Source organism: Callospermophilus lateralis, chromosome 14 (assembly GCF_048772815.1).
Source record: "Callospermophilus lateralis isolate mCalLat2 chromosome 14, mCalLat2.hap1, whole genome shotgun sequence".
Classification (NCBI taxonomy): Eukaryota; Metazoa; Chordata; class Mammalia; order Rodentia; family Sciuridae; genus Callospermophilus; species Callospermophilus lateralis.
The window spans coordinates 5,897,744-5,919,803 of record NC_135318.1 but is presented as its reverse complement, the minus strand read 5'-3'; the positions used below and the strand labels follow the sequence as shown (position 1 = coordinate 5,919,803).

The window sequence follows — 22,060 nt, the reverse complement described above, 5'->3', positions numbered from 1 at the left end:
TGAAGGATAACTGGTCAAAGGATATAAAATTTCAGTTAATCAGGGTGAAATCTAAATATCTAAGGGGCAGATCACAGGAACTATAGCTCATAATAAAAGATACTTGTAAATTTTTCAAAGGAAGTTTTATGTTCTTATCATAAAAAATGGTGATATATTAACCAGTTTGATTTAACCATCCCCATGTGCATAATGTATGAAAACATCATGGTTACACACCGTAAATCCATACTAAAACAACAAATTTAATAAAATCCCTCTCCTGCCATGTCACATGTTGTGGTCTATACTGCTGTTTCCCTAAAAACTCCTCTGAGATAGCTTGTCCATCTCCACCAGCAGGTTGAGCCAATACTGATGCCCAGGAAAACATACTGTGATGAACAAGCCAACCAAAGACTCTGCGCCACTGTCCTACGACACAGAAAGGCTCAGTACACAGCAGATAGCCAGGGTGCCGGGGGGCTCTCCCTCGGGTCTACCCATCTGGAAACATGGGTCATTCTTCTGAAAGAATTTTGTAAAGATCATCTTGGGCTGGGCACGGTGGCGCATGCCTAAGATCCCAGCGGCTTGAAAGGCTGAGGCAAGAGGATAGTGAGTTCAGAGTCAGCCAAGTCAGTGAGACCCTGACTCTAAATAAAATACAAAATAGGGATGGCGATGTGACTCAGTGGTGAGCACCCCGAGTTCAATCCCTGGCAACCCCCTCCACACACAAAAAAAAATCATCTTGGATGAGGAGGTAGTAACAATGGCAAATATTTTGTAGGTTCTATTATGTGCCAGACATAATTCTATAAATGGGGGTGGGAGGGAGAACACACACCCAAGTGAGAGAGGTGTCAAGACTTCAGGAAATTCTTTGTGAAGACAGCAGATTGTCTGAGCAAAAGAAAATAAACAATCCAGGTAATTTAAAAAGGCTTGAAGTGTCTGTGCTTGATAGTGCAATGTAGGGTCCCGGTGTGCAGCCATAACTACACTCTCCACCTACTGCTGAGCCCCAGAAGGGCTGAGGTAAGGCTTCAGTCCTAGCACACAGCACGCAGGGGCGGGGGGCGGGGGGGCAGGAGAGACCCATCTTGAGCCACCCAAGGATCCCTGAGCACAGGGTCGAGCAGGGGGCAAGAACCAAATCCCACTTCCTCCCACTTTCTACTTTTGCTTTTCTGATGACCTCTGAGGGAAAGAGATTCCAGCAAGGGAAGGTTGGAGCAGAAATTAGCCTTCTGACAAGTTAGATTTTGAAAACAACCAGAGAAAATGAAAGGCTCAGCCTGAAGTCTCAAAGTGGATGGAATTGGCCAAACTTTAAATTTCTGTGAGTTTACAGACTCGAAAGACAGACCCCAAATCAGGGATCAGGGGTCACTTTGTCATTTCAACAAAAGGAAAACACATTCCTCTCAATCTTCGTTGGTGTTTTCCTCTTCATGGGTAACAGAACCTGCACATCTGATAATTCACGTGGGCAGCGTAAAACTGGCTATGGCAGGAGCATCCCACACCATGGGAACAGGCAGCCACAGATCAGTGTCCTTCCCCCCAGCCAGCTATAGAGCACTCCTGAGGCTGGTGGTGGAGGGACAGTAGTGAGGCTCACATCTCACTGCATGGCAGGACCACCCACCACAAAGGCCAGTAATGACCCAGTTCCTCAAAACTGAAGAGTGTGGGCTCAAGAGTCAGGTGGGGGGATGCTCTAGGGTGCCCCCTTAGCAGGTACGTAACCCTGGGCATACTGAAACATTCCGAGTCCCAGCTTCCTCCTCAGTAAGGTGGGATACCATGCCAGGTCAGCAGGCTGTTGTGGAAACCAAACGAGCAACAGCATGAGTGCCCTGCCGAGCACTTGGTGTAAAACAGGCAGTCACCTCCTCATAAGCTGCTCAGTGCTTCCCTCTGCTGTAGCGAATCAGCGAAAGCAGAACTGCCGCAGTTCATCACCGAGACACTCTGTGCTTCTTTGAAAACATGCTTTGACAACCTCAAATCTAGGGCGTCATCGTTTACTCCTTAGATAATGCAAGCATACATGCACATCCCCAAGATGCAGGCCATGCACACAGCACCTCAAAGAACCCCAGCATGTCTCCAAGAGGGCACTACTGGGGTCCCATGAGTCTGGCTCAGCCTTAACCTCCAGTAATAGGGCGCTACTATCGAGGCTACGGGGCCCACTCTAGCGTCCCCCAAATGTGTTCTTCCAGCACCATGAAGAAATTCCTAGGGAAACTGCAAGGGTCCCACAAGGTGGTCCAGAGGGTATCAGAAGTCCAGACACACCGGACCCACAGTGGTCGTCAAGAGGATTTATGGCCCCACAAGAGGAACTCCGACAGGGTAATTGATCTTCTGTCCGGAATACTACTCTTGACACTAAAATCAAGGCAGTCAGTAGCCACTTAAGCCCAGCGGCCTCAGACAGCACTTCAGGCGCTGCTTGTCACAGGCAATCGTGGACGTGCAAATAGCTCACGGAAGCTCACGTTTTAGGCGTCCAGAGCACGTAGCCGATCCACCTCCTGGCTCAGGAGGCTGCAGCCTCAGTGCCCTGGAGCTCCCACAGAAAACGCTTCCTTTCCTCATCTGCCACGAGGCTTTGGGCTGTCACTGAACCAAGAGGGAAAGACTTTTCTTTTCTAATGGCAACAAAGATTAGTCTCTCTCCTGAGAGGGACAGTGTGGGCCAGGGAGAAGCCCACTAGAGGCCTGAGGTAAGAAGCAAACACAGCCCTGTCAGAAACCAGCAGCTGACTCAGGGAGAATTACCCTTCTCCGTCTTCAGGCCTCGGGTTCTGAGTCCAATTCATGGATGGGGTGAAATGGACCATGCTACATCCCAGGCCACTTGAGCAGAATCTTCCATCTCGATACTAACAGCAAGTGCCCTCACCTGCTAGAGCTGAGAAGGAGGTTCTAATTACCCAAATCCAGCTCCCAAGTTAACAACTACCAGCCCACTGAAATTTCGAGAAACCCAAGTGGATATGAATGCCAAAGTAAAAACTGAGATTTCTGCTCATTTAGTTCCAAACCCAAAATGAGCATTTAGAAATTACCAGCAGCTCCGATGTTCCCAGTACATCTAAGGTCAGGGACTGCATCCTGGAGTAGTGGACTCCCAGCTCGCGGTGGATTCCAGAACACTCAATGCAGGTCAGAATGCCCAGGTTGGTGGAAAGCCACGTAGGATCTGCCAAAGAGAATAAGACAAATTTAAGCGATTGGTTGGAAGAGGGCAGAAGACAGAACTGCTTTCCTGCTGGTTACTGAGTGGAGGCTTTGAACCTGAGTACTTCCTGATCGTTGACGGAAATGGAATCCTTGATTAATACCACTAGTTAACAAGCCATCCATAGGTAGGGACACGGCTGTCCTCCGTTCTCTTCCCTCTTCCTCCACCTCCCCATCCTTCCACTCATTTAAGTGACAGGTGTTGTGAGTATGAAAATACGTAGGGCACAGTGCTCTCAGGAGACTCTGGGCTCCTCCAGGACGGGTCCTGAACACAGACTGTGCCATCACCAACCTAGTCAGACAGGCAGGACAGAGCAAGAGTAAACATGACCCACCAAAGCCTAGTACTATAAGGAACGGACCCAGCACATCCACACCTACAGATGCTAGTAACAGAACAACAAGCCCACTTACAACACGCTGGGTTCAGCGCTTCAGTAGTAGCAACAATAGCGCCCATTCTAAGAGCTTCAGAAGTCAGAGCACTTTTGTACCAGATCTCATTTAACGCCACCAAGAGCCCCAAGAGAAGATCAGGATAGTGATTCCCTGTGTAGCCCAGACAGCACAATTCTTAGACCAAAGTTGCCAGCAGGTACGCGGCAGGCTACAGTCCTGCACGTACCTGAGCTCAAACCACATCTTGCCCACATGGCATGTTTACTCCTCACTGAAACACCCTACTCTGTGCTAAACCTACAAAAGAGTAAAATGAATTAAACTGAGGTGTACTTGAGCACATTACCATGTCCACGAGGTTCATTCTTAGAATTGCTTGCTGCCCCTTTGAAATTCACAGCAGGTAAACACAATCTTGGTCACTAAGTAATTGTGAAGTTATTTTTTAAATGTTCAAATTATAAACAGTTTATCCACATCAGAAAATACTCCTGGGCATGTGTGTGTGCACTTAGGCCTCTTCTGCTATGTGACTGAGCTCTGGGCAGTGACAGGCATGCATTAGACGATGCTCATCAAGTTTTTACACCATCTATGGTGCCTTAATATTTTAAAACAATACAGCTTTAACTTCTTTATGGAAGTGTTTCTTTATGTGTTTCACTATCCTTATCTTATCCTCATCAAGAAAGTGCATAATTAACTTCTTATCTCTCCCTACCTCATCTCCTGTCAAAAAGACATTTTTTTAAGGAGTCCAAAACCAAAGATAGCCTTCAGAGAAACCGGAGCCTGATGGCACTCCTCATTGTTGAGGGTTTTGACTGCAGTACTAGGGGTTGAACCCAGGGCATTCTACCACCCAGCTATACCCTCAGCCCTTTTTAAAATTTCATTTTGAAACAGGATCTCACTGAATTGCCTAGGCTGCCCTCAAACTTGTAATCCTCCTGCCTCAGACTCCTGAGTAGCTGGGATTACAGGTGTGCACCACCTTGCCCTGTCTTAGTTGTGTTTTTAAATAAAAATGGTCATAGAATTAGAAGAATGAAAAGGTTGCTGACCATTCTAGCTAAGCCACAATCTTTCCCATTTTGCAAATATTCAGAAAAGCCTATGCGTAGTGGCCTGATCCCCAGCATCTTCCATTTTAATTAAAACAAGTCAACTGCTCAAACTTTTAAAAATACTAGTTGTAAAAAATGTATGTCCATTAAAATGAAGCCTCTGATTTGCTTTATCAAAATGCAAACATAAGCATCTCGTGTCCCAGAGTGTGACAGGCAGAAGGACCTGTTCCTTCGTTTTACAGAAAGGAAAACTGACATTCCCCAGAAGCTCGGCTCTTCCAGGAACAGAGCTAGACAGCGACAGACAGTTCCTCTGAAGGTTCAGGACAAAGGCGTGCTGAGGCAATCCTGGGTAGAGGCCCACACTGCGTGTCCGCAGCCTCTCAGTCTTACCAGACAGGATGGCCTTGGTTTCACCCTTGCTACGCCCTTCAGTTTTCATTTCTCAAAAAGCATGGCAATCTTTTCATCTCCACCAGGCCGCCGTCGCTCAGTGCTGCTCTGCGGCCTCTCCCACCCCTGCCCCACTGCGGCCTGCACACAGTTCATTAAGCATTTGTGTAATGGGATGAACTCAGGCTGAGCTGCACTTGATTTTATGTTTGAAAGTGAAAATCAATGAATGGATTCTGTGAATTGGAATGGGATTTTAATGTCCTGGCGCCCAGGACCGTGTGGGGCCCTGGATCACCTGGGGCCCCGCAGTCACAGCACACGTCGTTGCCCGTCATCTTCTGCACCTCTGAGATGATCTCCTTGGTCAGCTCCTGGACGATGTTGTTTTCTCCGGTGTTGTCGTCGCCCTTGAAGGCATTGTTGAGAGCCTCCTCCTTGCTGTTCTGCAACACAGACATCCATCTGGACAGACAAGAGCAGAGAGTCACGCCCAGGACGGCTGCGGGGTCTGCCCCAGCCTCGCTTCCGAGTGACTTACATCTGGCACTCCTGCTCGTCTTCTGCTTGGAAGTGGTAGGTCCTGTCATCTGCAGGAAGAAGCATGTCAGTCAGCAATCCATACCCAACTCCGAAAAAAAGTGGCCGATAATTAACCTCAGGATTAATCTGAGCTCTCTATAAAATTAAGCACTCCCTCTGCCCCTGCTCAGTAATCGTGACTTTGTAATGGAAATTAATAATCCTGCCCTATCCCCCACCCTTCAAGTCTAAAAGCTGCAGCTTCCAGAAACTGAACAGAAACCATCACTATCCCTTCAGAACCTTGATTTGTTAAAATCACTGCAGAGGTCGCCCCAAAAGTAACTGTGGAGGCCTTTTGAAAAACAAAAGATTTTTCTAAAGAGAATGCCGTAGAAGTTTTCTAGTTTTCTTTAAAATAAATAAATAAATAAATAAATAAATAAATAAATAAATATGAAAAGATGAGTACTGTGTGAGAAATTCTAAGAATTACCTGGCCTGGGAGTCCTGAGTTACAAAGAGCTAAGGCAATAGGTCACTGTAAATAATGGTTGTAGACAAGATGGGCAGCTGGCGTCAGCAGTGGTTTACACGTGTTTTGCAGGGCTGCTGGCCCTTTGTGTGCACAGGAGGGGGCATGTGAGGTGACAGCTTCACTCTGTGCTGTTCTTGCCAAAAACACTTAACCTCAGCTCAGTTGTGAGAAAACATCAGAGAAACCCAAACTGAGGACATCTGACAACAAACTGATCAATATTCCTCAACCCACATCAAGGACACAAAAGGGAAGGGAAGTCTGGAGAACTATTAGATGCAGGGGTCCCGGCGGCAGAAAACCAAAGGCAAGGTGGGGTCCTGGAGGGGATCCTGGGGCAGGACACACAGGTCATTTTAGTAGAAATTGGGTGAGATTTCCAGTGAACAGCATCATGCAATGTTAATTTCCTGGTTTTCACAACACTACATACGGCTGAGAACGTGTACTATGCCCTTCTGGACAATTCTACTGTGATGGGTACAGCGGGGGCGCTGGGGGAGGGATATGCACCAGGTTCCAAAAGCAAAGTAGAACAGAATTAAATCTGAAAAAGTGGAGGATGACAGCAGGTGAATGACAGAATGGTGACAAGTAGTGACTGTTCTTGGGGACCCACAATAAATATCTAGAACCCAAAAGTGAGCAGACATGCCAAATTCCAGGAAGGTTTTACTCCTGAAAGTCCTCTGGTCCCCTGAACAACCCTTGGCAGGGTGTCTGGGAGGGAGCCAAGGCCCAGAGAGGTTAAGAGGCAGAAACCAGCGTTGCCAGCAGAGGTCCCGTGTTTCCTGCCTCCTGGCCCCACCCACTTCCCACTCTACCAGGCCATCTTTTTGTTTCTTTTAACGCCAGGGGGGATGGAACAACGTTTTTCTCTGTCCCACTGGTTTCTGAGGAAAGGAACAAGGTTTTACTGATCTGTTTCAAGTTTAGAAAAATGAACTTGATTCTGGGATGCAGATGATGGGGGCTGAGCCACGTTCAAGTGTTGAGAGAAACAGAGGCAAGAGGGGACAGGTCCCTGGCGGGGGCAGAGTGGACACGGAGGATCTTGCAGGCACTACCTGAAGGTAGCCAGCCAGTCTGCTAGCCTTCTGCAGGTGAAGATGGGGAAGGGGCGACTCTGGGTTCTGACAGATCCACACCAGAACACGTCCTCACTGCCTGCTGTGTGGCTTGCTCATTTCCCAACTGCCCAACTGTGTGGAGAGCTCAAAAGCACATGGTGACCCTCATCCCACTAGCCAGGTCAGGGGGCAGAGGAGGCATCAAGAGAACAGGGTCCTGCCCAGGTCCCCACTTCTCGGGATGCTCACATCAGACCCCTGACCGCTGTGCACATCTCCCTCGATGATGCCCTGGAGCTGGGCTGGTTTTCACGTCTAAAGAACCCAAGCCTACAGGGCACCACACAAAGCATTTCCTCTATGAGGCTCGGAGGGGAGTGGGACATTTGGAAAAATAACTAGGGATGAAAAATGAGAAGGACTGAAATCATTTTACCCCCAGGGGACAAGCAGGGAGGGGAATGAGAGCGCTCTCAAGGATGACCATGGGCAAGCTCACAGCAGCACCTCCAGCCGGACTCAGCCCTCTGCAGCCCACAGAGGACCGTCACACCGTCATCAGGCTTCAGGCCACAGCATACAGGTCAGGATCTGCGTAAATATGGGGTATAACCAGACGCAGGCAGGCTCACCTCCCTTCATGCCTGGTTGGGGGCTATCAGGCTCTGACCCTCCTGGTGCCTGGTGTGTTGAGGGCCAGGGCAGGCTCTGCAGTAACTGCTTCTGCACATGTGGCATTTGCTGGGGTCCCACCAGTTGTGCTGCTGGTGACTGGGGATAGATGAGGCAGTGCTACATCTACCTCCGTGTGAGCCAAGCTCAATGGGCTACCAAGTGCTAATGTGTTACCAAAGTGCACTTTGCTACTAGGGTAGCGCATAGCTTTCGACTGGCTACAATTTCAGAATGTGGAAAACCTCTGAATCTTCCCCAGACACTAGCAGACATCCGGTGACAGCAACTAGTGTGACCCAGCAATGATCACAAATAAAACTGTGGTCAAGGTTGTGGCTCAGCAGTAGAACACTCGCCTAGCACGTGTGAGGACCTGGGTTTGATCCTCAGCATCACATAAAAAATAAATAAATAAAATAAATGTATTGTGTCCAACTACAACTAAACAATAAATATTTTTAAAAAATTAAAAACTGTGGTCAATGCTCAGCATTTCACAACACTGTAAGTGGATGAAGGATCCCAGAGAAAGCTTTGCTGGCAGAGATAAGGGAATCTGTGGACGCACTAGATGGATGGGGTGGGGGCTCAAAGCAGAATAAAGTTCCCTTGTATTCTACAAACCAGTCCAGTGTCTGGATCACGATGCTCACACCTCCCAAGACCCTGGGTTGAGAAGGGACACCGTGGGGAGATGAGCAGACACAGTAGAGATGGCAGCAATCCTCTCTTGAGTCTGCTATGAACATCTGATCACATGACTGAGTCCCTGGACCTCACAGTGCAAGTCGGCGGGCTGACCAGTGGCTCTCCTGCTGGGCACCGGGGTGGGCAGCACAGTGTGCCTTCCCACAGTGCACAGGCCCCCGATGTGGGCCAAAACCCCTGTGGCCACATCTTTGAAGGGGAGACTGGACCTTCCCTCCCTGAAATGTATCCCTACCACCTTGAACAACCAAGGACAAGAGGCTTATCACGTTTTCTTCAAGACATCAGGAACCCTTTCTTTTGGGTGCTGGTAGACATTCGCCATTGCGGACGGTTCTGTGGGGACTCCTGTGTGCTCCTCAAAGAAAAGCACACAGAGGCAGAAAGACCAGTTCCCTGGTGGGGAAGACTAACAATGTCCAAGACCAAAGTTCCAAGGGCTCTACTGAAGAGACTTTTTCGTTTATAGCATTTCTAACATGATGCAAATAAACCAAGGGAGCTCTCAACAACAAAACTGTCCTTTGAGGGGAAAAATTAAAAGGTGCAGAACTTTAGACCTGGGGCGTCGCCAATGCAACCTCCTATTTACAAACAGGAGAGCCGAGGCGTGGAGAGCTGAGAGGCTGCCTCTGGGTTTCCGAGCCCTCAGAGTCTGACCCTAGGCAGGAGAGACTGGGAAGCCAGCAACCACGAACGGGAAGACAGAACAGGCCGACCACTCCAAACGGGGGCATTTCTCTTCCAACATCAATTCTTCAAAATGCAGGGTTTGACATGGGACTGACGCCCTGGAAAAGCGTTTAAAGTAAGATCTCCAGGGCCCAGCACCTCAGGAGGCGCTTACGTGAGATAAGGTCAAAGCACTTCTTCTCCTCGGGGTTGGTCTTCACTTGGCAGGTTAACAGGTTGAGCTTTGCAGGAGGCCGGTTAGCCTGATTAAAAACAAACGAAAAACAAGGCGTGAGCGGGAAGGAACAGGTCACCATCTGCCTCGCTGCTCACGGACACTCAGTGGGAGCGAGCAGTTTTAACAGTCTGCAGGGACAACGCTCAGAGGCAGTCTTCAACTCGGGCAGCAGGACTGAGACCTCAGCCCCACACAAGGACCACTGTCTTCCCTGCCAGGGCTCACTGGTGGTCTACACAGCCTGCCGGCACAAGGGGCAGAGTAGTGACAACCTTGAGGCTGGGACCATGGGCTCCTTGAGCCCCCAAAACTCCAGGGTTGAAGCCCCCAAGCACTGGGTTCTGTTTCTTACAGGTGGCCCAGATGGTGTGGAGGGGACCCGGGGACCCAGCTCAATTTCCAGTGTTCTTAAAAGTGTTTTTGTGAGTGAAAACCTCATCTCTGGGAAAAGTGATCTCAGCATGAATATCACAGAGACGATTTCCCCTGCTTTCTTAAGTGACAGGAGATAAGATTGACCATCCTCAACCATCACTATCCCTGGAGTTTCAACAAAACATGCATTATTCACACACGTGACCCCAAAGAGATCAAAGGACACCTCCACCAGAGCTATGTCAATAATGGCTGTTTTACTAGTTTCACGAAAAATCACACTTTCTCCAAAAAGCAAGGGGAGACGATAAGAAGAGAATTTCAGAAAACAAAGATTCTGATTGGTAAAATGTCTTCAGACCTTGGAAAAATCTCCAAATTGGAGAGGGCTTACCTTACTAACCTACCGAGCTGCCTAGGGAAAGACAAAATTCCACATCTCCAGATTTCAAGCCTTCGTGTTCCCACTCCCCTTGGGCACCAGTGGCTTGAGATAAACAGCATGGGTTTGGGAGTAATCCAGACACTCATTAGTCAGGCCATGAAGACCTGTGCATTCACAGCCCAAAGGCTTCTTGCTACGACCACCTCAGAGTGCAAGTAGAGAAGCCTCCGTTAAAATGGGACCAATCCTGCAGGGGCAGGATCCGGGTTTGATACAGGGTGAAGGGTTTGAGGTCTGGATACACAGAAGTCAGATAAACAGGGCTGTCCTAGAGCTTCCTGGTTTGTTGCTGGGTGGATCTTAGCCACAGGATATTCGCTTTTGTCCGCAGATTCCTAACAGCTTTCTAGGATCATCATGAAACAGTACAGAAGACTTCAAGAGGTCTAATCTTGCAAACTTAACAGTTCCAAGTAAAAGCACCATCAATTTTAGATCTTTACCAATAGCATTACTGGCTTGTCCAGACACCAATACACAAAGGATCCATTTCTACCATGTTGAGCAGGAGCCCCACGTACTGACCAGGTACCACAACGTGGTGTACAGCCCGTCTGGCCTCCACGGGAGATGCGCAGTTCTCAGGGCTACTTCCAGATTGAGGTGTCCTTTGCTCCTAGACACAGGAGCCATTATAGGGGCCCCTGACTTTTGGTAAATACAGAAGCACTTGATGGATAAGATGACAAATTTGACAAGAAGAGCTACTCTTACTCAGCTTTATTAGAAGTACGTACTTACACGAACCAGGCACTGTCGTGAATACTTTTCATGGATTCATTCATTCAATATTCTTAAACACCCTTTGAGAACTACTCCAATGTTGTAGATAAAGATAGAGCCTAAAACCACTTGATGGGGTTCTGCCACCTGGGAGAAGGGAAGCCAGGGTTCCAACATGACAGCTGGGCTCTAGGTCAAGTGCTTAGCTGCCATCTCTCCAGCCTTGCTGTGGTGTCCACTGCAGGCAGTCCCTCACCTGGACTTGTTTGGAGCAAGAAAGAGCAACAGTTTGAAGGACTGCTCCCTCCCCACCTCTAAATTTGACTCTTCCCTTCTCCCTGGAGCATAGGAAAAGTTACTGATTTTCTATCAGTATAACCACCTCAAAGACAGATTTCTTACTTCACAGCAAATAAAACCACACAATATAGAAAAAGAATCCAGTGCCTGTATTTGAACTAGGAATAATGATAAAGGCACAAATGTCACCACATAATAAAATGACAACCATAAGAGGGGGAGCACAAAACGCAAGCTGGCAATCTCAAGGAACATCAGCTGCTCTCAGTTTTACATTAATAATAATTTGCTATTTGTCCATTCAGATGAATCATTAGCTACAGCAAAGCATGAGAAAAATTTATGGAAGAAAATTCTATCCATTAAATTCCCTCCCTGCTGTAATTTGGAAAGAGAGTATCATCACTCAATCCAGTCACCTGACAGTTTCATCTACTCCACAAAGTAACGGGCGCTGATTGAGCAGCCTGGTTTAGCATAAACCTCAGGGGAGGGAAAGAAACCACGGCCCCAGTGCTGACCACAAAGGTGCAATTATTAGGGAATCTCCTATTTTAACCACACATTCTACTTTGTACCGTTTGTCAAGCTTTTTTAAAAATGAAGTTTATGGGGCTGGGGTTGTGGCTCAATGGTAGAGCACTCGCCTAGCATCCACGAGACACTGGGTTCAATCCTCAGCACCACATAAATGTAAAATAAAGATATGGTGTCCACCTAAAAGTTAAGAATAAATATTGTTTTTAAAAAAAACAAAGTGTATATTCTTCTTCCTGCATAAGGATAGTCATTTAAAAATTTTTAGATGCTTTAAGAGCTAGTAGAAATTCTTCCAGCAGAACACAGCCTGCAGCCCTTGAGGGTGAGGCAGTACGGTGAACTTGGCAAAGAAGACACCCAGCCCTAGTGTTTCATCCCAAGAATCACTTCTTCCCAGTGCCAGAAAACACCACTGGCCGTGGCTGCCAGGGAACACCAACTGGGTCTCTCACTGAACTCCTCCCAGGTGCTACCCTCACCCCAGCCTCACCACAGAAGACGGCCATTTCACTTGCTGAAGGCTTCCAGCATCCTGGAAAGAGTTTGCAAAACATGCAAATACACCCCGTGAGCTTCCACTTCGTAAAGACCCGGTTCCCGGCTGTTTGCCAGGTGCTACTCTTAGACCTCCGTGTCCGACTCAGGTCTTCAGAAACATGCCCTCTCCTCCTGGCAATGAACTAGCACAGTCAGGAGGTGCTTGCTAAAGAAGAAAGCTGGGGAAGGGATGGGAGGGGGGAGGACACAGGGGTAGGAAAGACGGTGGAATGAGACGGACATCATTACCCTAGTACATGTATGACTGCACATGTGGTGCAACTCTACTTCATATACTACCAGAGAAATGAAAAGCGGTGCTCCATTTGTGTACAGTGAACCAAAATGCGTTCTGCTGTCGTGTATAACTAATTAGAATAAAAAAATAAGTAAATAAAATTTTCTCTTTAAAAAAAAAAAAGAAGGGGTTGGGATTGTGGCTCAGTGGTAGAGCACTTGCCTTGCACGCTTGAGGCACTGGGTTCAATATAAGAAAATAAAACAAAGACATTGTATCAAAAAGAAAAAGGAGAAGGAGAAGGAGAAGGAGAAGGAGAAGGAGAAGGAGAAGGAGAAGGAGAAGGAGAAGGAGAAGGAGAAGGAGAAGGAGAAGGAGAAGGAGAAGGAGAAGGAGAAGGAGAAGAAAGCTGCCCAGGAAGCCATATCAACACTAAACCCCAGCCCAGAGGAATCTCAACTCTCTTTCCCGGCAGAGTCATGCCAGTCCTCAGGAGCCACGCTCTGTAGATGCAGCCTTGGGCAGAGTCCACCTGCAACCCTGCAGCTGGAGCAGGAAGTGGCTACTAATGGCAGGACGAAGCACCCCTGGAGAGGGCTCCCCTCAAAACACAAAGCTCTGATTAAATGTGCACACAGTGCGACAAGCAGAGCTGTCAAGGCCCGAGAAGCCAGTACAACTGTACTATCTGCCAGAAACTGGGGAAGCCCATCAAGACATCAGGGAAACTAGGCTTCTTGTCTTGAGAGGACTTGAGCACCCAAGTGACTTGAAGTCAACTGTGCTGCCAGCGAAGGATTGCCAGGCCTGTCCTCCTCTGTCCTCTGTCACGGCAGGGGAGCAACTCACTGGTGCAGGCGGAGGCCCTGGGCCTCGGGGAATTCTGACAATGCAAATGTGCCTTGAGAGCTGCAAGAGCCCAAGTTGAAACTGTCTTATGCCGACTTTGGCATCAGGGTGGTAAACATCAGGGTTGTTGACTGAACAACAGAACAAGTGGTGGAAAGGCAGGAGTCATGAACGCAGACCAGTGAGGACGCTGGCTGGCTCCTGGCCTCACGGTTGTCATTTCAAGGTGAGACACAGTTAAATAAAGTTAAAGACCGCTTGGTCTACAGCACTCACACCGCTCCTTACCCCCGAGCATCTCTCTGTAGGGAAAGAAAAGCACACAGATCTGAACCACAGGCCCAGAGTGAGGTGGTGACTATGTCAGTGACGCTGGACTGTGGGGAAGGGGTGACCTTCAGCTGCCTGGAGGGGACACAGTCAACCCCAGGGCCAGAATCCCTGCAGGCCACACCCAGCACATGCTGCTTCTCATCTCTCTCTCCCTTCCCTTGATGGAATCAGCAAGAATGACCCCCCGACACCCCAGGGACTTGCAGCAATCCTTGCTTCAGTGACATCCTTCAGAGCGTTGCTGGTTTTTTACTTGTAATTACTGAGAAGGGCTGCTTCTCAAGACCCCAACAATGAGTGACAGACAATCTTTCTAAAGGCCTGAAAAACTCATCTGTGCTCCTGTCCAGCTCTGCCTTTCATTGGGGCCGGTGGGAGGTGGGACGGAAGACCCAGATGAAGGGCGTATTTGATAAATGCTTCATGGAGGGTGATTTATCCTCTCCACCATCCACTGAGGCTGCCGGGCATGCAGTGCTGGGCCTGGCTTAGGGGAAGTAACACAAACCAAGAACAAAATGCAGCCCAGACCTTTTCAAAGGTGTCCACCAGCCCCGGTCCAAAGCAAGGGGATAATATGCCTAAAGCCTCTTGGAAGAGAAGATGGTACCAAGGGCTGTTTATGGCTATGAGTCCAGTTCCCAGTCTCTGAAAGATAGACGGGTGTGTAATTTTATTCTGTTTGGTTTTCTCGAAAGCTCAACAGGCAGGGCTGCTTTTCTTGCATGGGTTATTACAAAGAAGAGAGAAAATAACTTGATTAAGATTGATCCTGGTGGGCCGGGGATGAGGCTCAGTTGGTAGAGTGCTTGCCTTGCATGCACAAGGCCCTGGGTTCAATCCCCAGCACCAATAAATGAATGAACGAACAAACGAACGAATGAACGAATGAATGAATGAATAGTAAAGTAATATTGGGCTGGTGTGGGAGACCTTTATAATAAGTTCCTGAATCTCTTCTCTCTTGGATTTCTAGTTCCCGGAGTTCTCAGCACTGAAACGTTTTCCCCTTAATGGCAAAGCAGAAATCTTCCCCAGTGAGACCCTCAGTTTCTCCATGTCAAGGCCAGCTGAGGGGGCCGTCTGCAGCTCTGTGCTTTCTGGGAGTCACAGGCTTCTAGGTAAAGGCACCTGGCTCACAGTCACTCCTGACTCTGAAGCAGGTGAACAAAGCTCCTCCCAGTGGAGAAGGCTCAGCAGGTGCCCCAAAGCCAGACAGGGAGCCAGCCGGTTTTCCAAACGCAGCCTCCATGCCACATCACACACAGGACACCTGTGTCCCCAGACACCACCACGGTCTCCAGCCAGACTTCACCCAACTACACACAGCGTGGACCACGGATTAGAAGAGAATACTTACGGTACCATGGGATATGGTCAGAAAACCGTTTTTAACTGAGCATTTCCTTTTCTGCCACACTTTTCGGATCCTTATGGGTAAGAGGAAAAAACAATAAGAGTTTAGACCTTTTGGACACAGGAGATCACGGACGTCTGTTTCCGCTCCAGCAATAGCAACGCCACTTCACCTACCCGTCGCTTTTCTTGTAGAGGTTGCCGTTCCGCTCCGTCCCATGTTCTTTGTTTCCCTGAGGCTGATGTAAGCTGTAAGCTGTACTCTGGCGAATTTGTGAGTCCTAAAAAAAGGCCAAGAATTTGCTTTTTAATACATCATCCAGGTCCCAATTTTTAAAACTCAGTACACACAGGAAACTTATGCCTAAATGTTTGTTGTTGTTGTTTTAAATCAGAAAATTTCCCTCTTCGCACCATACCAAAAAGGGGACATGAACTCCATATCGAGGAACTCCTAACAGACATCTAGCAGGCTGGAGAAGGAAATGTCGAAAATCAGAACTTCCAAAGTCCCTGAGAGATCCAGCAACTTGGGAGTCACAGGTTCACTTCACCCTGAGCTTTAAGCCCCTCGCACAGGTCCCTGGGAAGGAAGAGTGGCCGCAGGAAGGAAGGCAATGTGACTCGCGGAGAGCAGGGGCATTCAGTTAAACAGCCAAACATCCTCCACTTAAAACAAGCTACTTCCCTTTTTCCTTCTTGGACAGTAGGAGAGTTAATGAAGTAAGGACCAAGAAGATCACACACCAAACACCTGGATAAAACAGCAGGGACCCTTCCTCACCTGTCAGTCTCAAGGAAGCGGGCTCAGGCAGCAATGAACCTAGCCAGCACCGACCCTGACCACAGGGAGGTGCAATCACAGGAAAACCATCTGTGTGGTCAGCTGAAAGCCAGACTAAGTCCACTGTGCCTAGCAAATTCAGAGATAAGCTTCTGCAAGGACCAGCCGCGAATCCCCAGGGTCCAAGCCTAATGCCTAGCCCCCAACCAGGGCACAAGTGATGTTCAACAAGTAACACCAGATGTCCTAAGCTGAGGCTCCCAGGCCTCGGGGCCTGTGCTGGAAACTCCAGCAGAGCGCAGGGAGCAAGAGGGAGCAAGACGTGGACAGACGACACACAGGCCAACCAGGCAGGGCCATGCGAGATGTGCCTGCTTCTGTTGACTGAACGCCTCTCAGCCCAACTACAGTCAGTTCACTTTGTAACAGAAGAAACAGACACAGTAAAACCGATTTGCTCAAGAAGCAGATCTCCTGAAAGCAAGAGCAGAGCGAGGAGTGGAATCCCCGGCGGCTCCTCGCGGTCAAGCAGCACCTATCCTCAGGGAAACGAAGCACAGTGCAGACCAGGAAGGAACCACGGCACAGAAAGCAATGAGATCAAACCAAGAATAAGAGCACCCGAGAACTGGCCAGGCGCAGTGGGGCACACCTCGGACCACAACAACTCAGGAGGCTGAGGCAGGAGGATGGCAAAGTGGCCGTGGCAACTCAGCAAGACCCTGTCTCAAAGTCAAATAAAAAGGGCTGGAGATGTAGCTCAGCGGTAAAGTGCCTGAGTTCAGTCCTAAGTACAAAAATAAATACCTGCACATGCATCCAAGACCCAGAGCATCAAATGGACAAAATCGCAGGGAGAGTTGGGAAGAAGTGAGCTTAAAGGTGCAGGCAAAAGCTAGCAGAGAGTAAGGGAGGGTCCTTGAGGCAAAGGGGACAGCACGAGAAAGACGTGGAGAGGCAGGGGGAGCTGTGGCCGCCATGCAGGGACGGAGGGCCAGACACCACGGCCGGAGGCAAAAGACTCACTGAGGCCCGAGGCACTACAGACCTCTGGGACAAGCCTGCCTGGACGCATGACAGTCTGAAAGACAAGTTCCGAAGCACAAAAGCTTTTAATTTTGATGAACTCCAATTTACTGCTTCTTCTGTTAGGGGTCATGGGTAAGAGACCACTGCTTAATCCAAGGACACAAAGATCTACACCTATAAGTCTCTTTTAAGACTTTTATAACTTTTGCTCTTTCACTTGGGTCTCTGTCGATGTCGAGTTAACTTTTGGTCATGGCACACAGCAGGTTCATCTGCATTCTCTGGCTTGTGGCCGTCCAGCTGCCTCAAGACCCCTGTAAACAGTTCTCCCCTCTCCCCTCTGTCTGGCATGCCTGTTGAAAACCCACTGGCCACAGAGGGACGCTTTATTCCTGGACGCTTCGTTCTGTGTCATGGATCTGTCCCCCATATGCCAATACCACTCTGCCTGGATGATTACAGCCCTAAGGTAGTTCTGACATCAGGAAGTGTGAGTCTTCTTTTTGAAGATGGTTTTAGCTATTCTGGGTCCCTGGCATTTCCATAAGAACTTTAGAAGCAGCTTGTCAATTTCTGTAAAAAGACAGCCAGGATTTTGACTGAGATTTTTTTTTTTTTTTTTTTTTTTTTGATGGCAATCACACTGAATCATTGGAGTTCACTGTCATTGCACCAATACCACATCTTCCAATCCATAAACGCCAATGTCCAGGCTGACTTTTTAAACTCTACAGTGTACATACAATAACACTGAAAAAACAAAAAGACAAAAAACAAACAAAAAGCCTCATCTGAGTATCAGTGCTAAGGCACACTCCATATGAGTGACAAGTAGTCGAAGCATGCAGGCCCCACATGGGAGAAAAGACCTTGTTTTCCATGGGGACCTCCTGGAGCAACCAGGGCAAGCTGCTGGTTTGTGGGGCGAGGAGGGTCCCAGGTCCCATGCTCTCCCAGAGCACCAGGAATGCAGAGCAAGCCCAGCTTTAAACACTGCTGGGAGCAATGTATGGAGAGGAAACAGAAATACTGTTTACCTGCAGGACTCTGTGAAAAACTAAAAATAAACCTTGTCAAAAAACCCAACTACCCAACGAAGAAATATGTCTATCAACCTGGGAAGGGGAAAAAAAGCCTGCATAAAATCAACAGGAAAATCATGACAGGCTGCTGGGAGCTCTCACCCCACGCCCAAGTGAGGACGGTTGGCAGGTCTCAGCAGCAGGATGAAGGACGCCCACCTCTCAACAGGACCAGACCCTGCACCACACCTCAAGGAAGACAGGATTCTTTTGTATTCTTTTCTTTAGACCAGGCACTCCCTGACTCTGTCCAAACATGCAGGCAAACCTGAAGCTACTATCATGTAAAATCTAAAACTCAGAAAAATAGTATTGAAATCTTTCTGGCATAAAACTGAACCTGCTTTAGCACCAATTGCTCCAGCATCCTGCAGGCGGTCTCTAGGGGACCTGGCAACAGCCTTTCCCCAGCTCATCATGAAGAAAGGCTCCACCTCCTGACTGTGAGCTCTGACCAGGGGAGAAGTGCACCTCTCTTCCTCTGGGGGGTGTGCGGGGCCTGCACTGGGTGTGGGCCTGCACTGAGGGTCACTGACCACGGAATCAATGCAGCGTGCCCTCCACTGTGCACCTCTCTTCCTCTGGGGGGTGTGCGGGGCCTGCACTGGGTGTGCGGGGCCTGCACTGAGTGTGGGCCTGCACTGAGGGTCACTGACCACGGAATCAATGCAGCGTGCCCTCCACTGTGGCAGACGAGAAGGCCAGCGCAGGACACCAGCTCAGCAGGAGAGGCGGGTAAGGGGCCACCTGGCAGAGGTTGATGATAAGGCCAGATTCAGGGTTCACAAATCCAGAAGCCAGAGTCAGGGGGAGATCATGGCCCTGTGGGGGCTCTGCCACCAGACAGCACCACTGTCCAGCCACATCCCACTAGACAGGGAAGCTGGAAAAGGAGAAGCAGAGCTGACGGAGAGAGAGAAGCCACTGGTGAGAGCTGCAGAGTGGGAAACACTGTGGTTTCAGCACTTGGGCTTCTAAACCTTGAAACCAGAGCCCGAGCATCTCCCCAGGAGCCCAGGCTGGGCTGTCCTCAAGGTCAGAGAGCAGGGACTCAGCAGTATCACAATGGGTCCATCCCAGCAGAGCCCCACAGGTGATGGGAAGGCAGAGGCGAGGCTGGCAGGGAGAGAGCTCACCCCAAACCCAGCAGTACTGAGGGGCTTAACCCAGCAGAGGATCTTCCCGCTGTCAAATGCCAGGGTGCATACATGCACACGCCACAGCGGTTTTCAACTTTTTGGTTAAGTCTTAAAATTTTCCTAACAAAATGATGGAAAACCCAAAGAGTATTATCCTCTTTTGCAGAGAGCAGAAAAATACCTCCAGCAAAATCCGAATGGCAGGTGATTTTAGAGTTGTGACTTACGCCATAAAGGCATATGATCCTGTGAACCAGAGCCCAGCCACAGGGTAATGAAGAGCGGCCTGAGCCACCGTGCTGTAGTGGCAGTGTTCCTGACTCCTTCCAACAATGGGATTTGAAGCTGGCGGAAGAAAGTGAGGAGCAGTGGCTCTGCCCACCCATCAAGGCGGTGTCCTGGGGCAGGCCACCCACCTCCATAAACCATCACCACACATCAGTCAGAATTTCCACAATGCTGACTCAAAGCCACCCAACACCTCCAGCTCTGTAAGTCACAGAGAACCCAATCGAAGGAAGGACAGCCTCAACAGCAAGGCCCAGGATTCAGTGCCTGGCCACTAAGAGGAGGAACACAGGCTGGAACCTGAATCCTGAAAATCATGTCAAAATGAGTAAATTTAACTAATGCACATTTGCTTAGTCCTTGCAACTGTGTTCATGAACTGTCCAATGAACCCAAGTGCAAAGTGTGATGGACAGGAAACATAACAGTCACAGCCAGGAGACTGACTGGAAGACGTGCGGCCAGCTCCTGGGACCTGGAGGACATGGCTAGTCCCCTGGGATAAAGCTAGAACAAAGTAAGTTCCTCTGAGTTGTTCAGGCCAGCAGGACAGGCAGACTGGTCAACAGAACCCACCAAAGGATAAAGGCTGAGAGACTGTGGCTGTGCCGGCGGGTCTCTCACACTTTTCTGCAAAGCTGTAAGTGAACAGAGCTCTGGCGACGGCCAGCTCTCCCCAGCCTCCATCTGCAGTCGGAGCAAACACAGCTCCTGCCTGGTGCCAGGGCCGGGGCTGCTGACCCAGCTGTTCCTCCTCATTTTAAACCTTTGTTTTTTGACCCTCCTCCTTAGATGCTCTGACCACTCCACCAATGCCCAGGACCAAGGCCTTGACGGCTCCTGCCCCCGGGCTTGGCCCTGCCTCCTGTACCTACGGTTAGGCTGCGGTTTCCTCTGTGCTCCGTGTTCCTTGCCTTCCTTTCTTTTGGTGCTTACATCACATGTTTGGGGAGATCAAGTCACTAGGACCCACGTTCCCCGGACTCAGAGGCAGGCACCACGCTGACAGCAGTTCCAGCATCACCCTGCTGGCCTCTCACTTGAAGACCCCCGTGTGACAGAGGGAGGACAGAGAAGGCAGGGGCTTCCCTGAGCTGCCCACAGCCAGCTGCAGGAAGGCGTCACTCTAAGAGGGACAGGCTGTGATGGCAGTACTGCAGGGGGGTGGGGGCGAGCTGCTCCCTCTTCACAGAAGAACCAACAACTCTGAACATTTCCACTCCACCAAGTTGTTCCTACATGGAAATTCATTTGCCTTGAGCAAAATCTACTACAGTGAAAGAGGAGGGTTGAAATTTAAAGTGCTACTGGCCAGTAAGATGTGTGGAGAAGAAACGTGGATTTTGAAGTTCATGAACAAAACATGCAGACCCCTCCGATTTGTTAAAATACCGAGCTACTTACTCTCCTAGACTTCGGTCACGAAAGGCAAGTGCATTTGGGAGAAAAACAACAACATTCAGTTATAGTACAAGATCTTACAGCAAAGCACCAACAGTGAATGCTCTGCTCTATTAAACAGATTAATGGTTATTTATCCAAAACCTACTGGACATTTGGACACAATCCTTTATTGACAAGGAGGAAGGTTTATGTTAAATTCACTTTCTATTCCAGCTACTCAGGAGGCCAAGGCAGGAGGACTGCTTGAGTCCAGGTGTTCAGGGCCAGCCTGGGCAGCACAGTGACTCTGTGACTCGAGGAAAAAAGAAATTCACATTGTAATATCCACATTGTAGCAATCACGTCACAAAACTGCCTTTAAAATTTACCTCCATGTTCTTTTCATGAGCCCCCCAAAATACAGATTTAGTGGGAGCACACAAAGCTGTCACTACACAACAGGTGACACAGGATAGACCATGGACATGTGCCCCTCAGGACAGAGCCCTAAGAGAAGCTAACTCCTCGCATCTTACAGAGTAGTCTCAGGGCCGGAAGGAACCCGGGCGCCACCTGCTCTGTTCCATCCCAAGGAGTCCAGACATGTCAGGGCCAGCAAGCCACAGAGGTCCAGGGGCATAAGTGGCAAGTGTGCAACGTGAGAAAGGCCCCAAGAAACGCCCAGCTGGCCACTGGGAGCAAGAAGGCCCACCCTACATCAATGCCCATGGTGGTGCCTCCCCCAGGACCAAACAAAGAAGATGCTTTGGCAAAACTACAAGAACACACGAGATGCTCAGTGCTGCTTGCCACGGAGAATCCCTGGCATCCAGGATTTCCCACCCCTCAGTCCCAAGGCCTCCGAAACCTAAATAGCAATCTTTCAAAATTAAATCCCCTCACCTCTTTCTGCTCGACCTGCAGTGCTGACTTCAGGATGTCGCGGAGCTGCATCAGCTGTCTTCTCTCTTCATCCTGGGCCTGCTTGATCTTTAAAGCCAAATGGAGCAGAGAGAGGTGAGGTTGCAGCAGGGAGGTGACCGCTCCTCTCGCGGGCCACACCCTCCCCAGCCACGGCGGGGGACGCCAGGCCACCCTCCATCAGGCAGGGTGGGGCGGCCCCTCGCTGGG

At 49.3% G+C, this 22,060-nt stretch overlaps 1 protein-coding gene across 4 annotated transcripts in view; it reads right to left on the bottom strand.

Moving 5' to 3' along the window:
• Asap2 (ArfGAP with SH3 domain, ankyrin repeat and PH domain 2) overlaps positions 1 to 22,060 on the bottom strand; it is a 154,584-nt gene that overhangs the window by 37,580 nt on the left and 94,944 nt on the right. For all 4 annotated transcript variants that reach the window (XM_076834020.2, XM_076834026.2, XM_076834022.2 and 1 more), the window contains exons 9-15: positions 21,833 to 21,919; positions 15,402 to 15,505; positions 15,229 to 15,298; positions 9,466 to 9,553; positions 5,647 to 5,695; positions 5,404 to 5,570; positions 3,066 to 3,199 (exon numbers count right to left, since the gene is read on the bottom strand). In XM_076834020.2, coding sequence (XP_076690135.2) covers positions 3,066 to 3,199; positions 5,404 to 5,570; positions 5,647 to 5,695; positions 9,466 to 9,553; positions 15,229 to 15,298; positions 15,402 to 15,505; positions 21,833 to 21,919 — 699 coding nt within the window. The remainder of the gene's footprint in view (positions 1 to 3,065; positions 3,200 to 5,403; positions 5,571 to 5,646; positions 5,696 to 9,465; positions 9,554 to 15,228; positions 15,299 to 15,401; positions 15,506 to 21,832; positions 21,920 to 22,060) is intronic.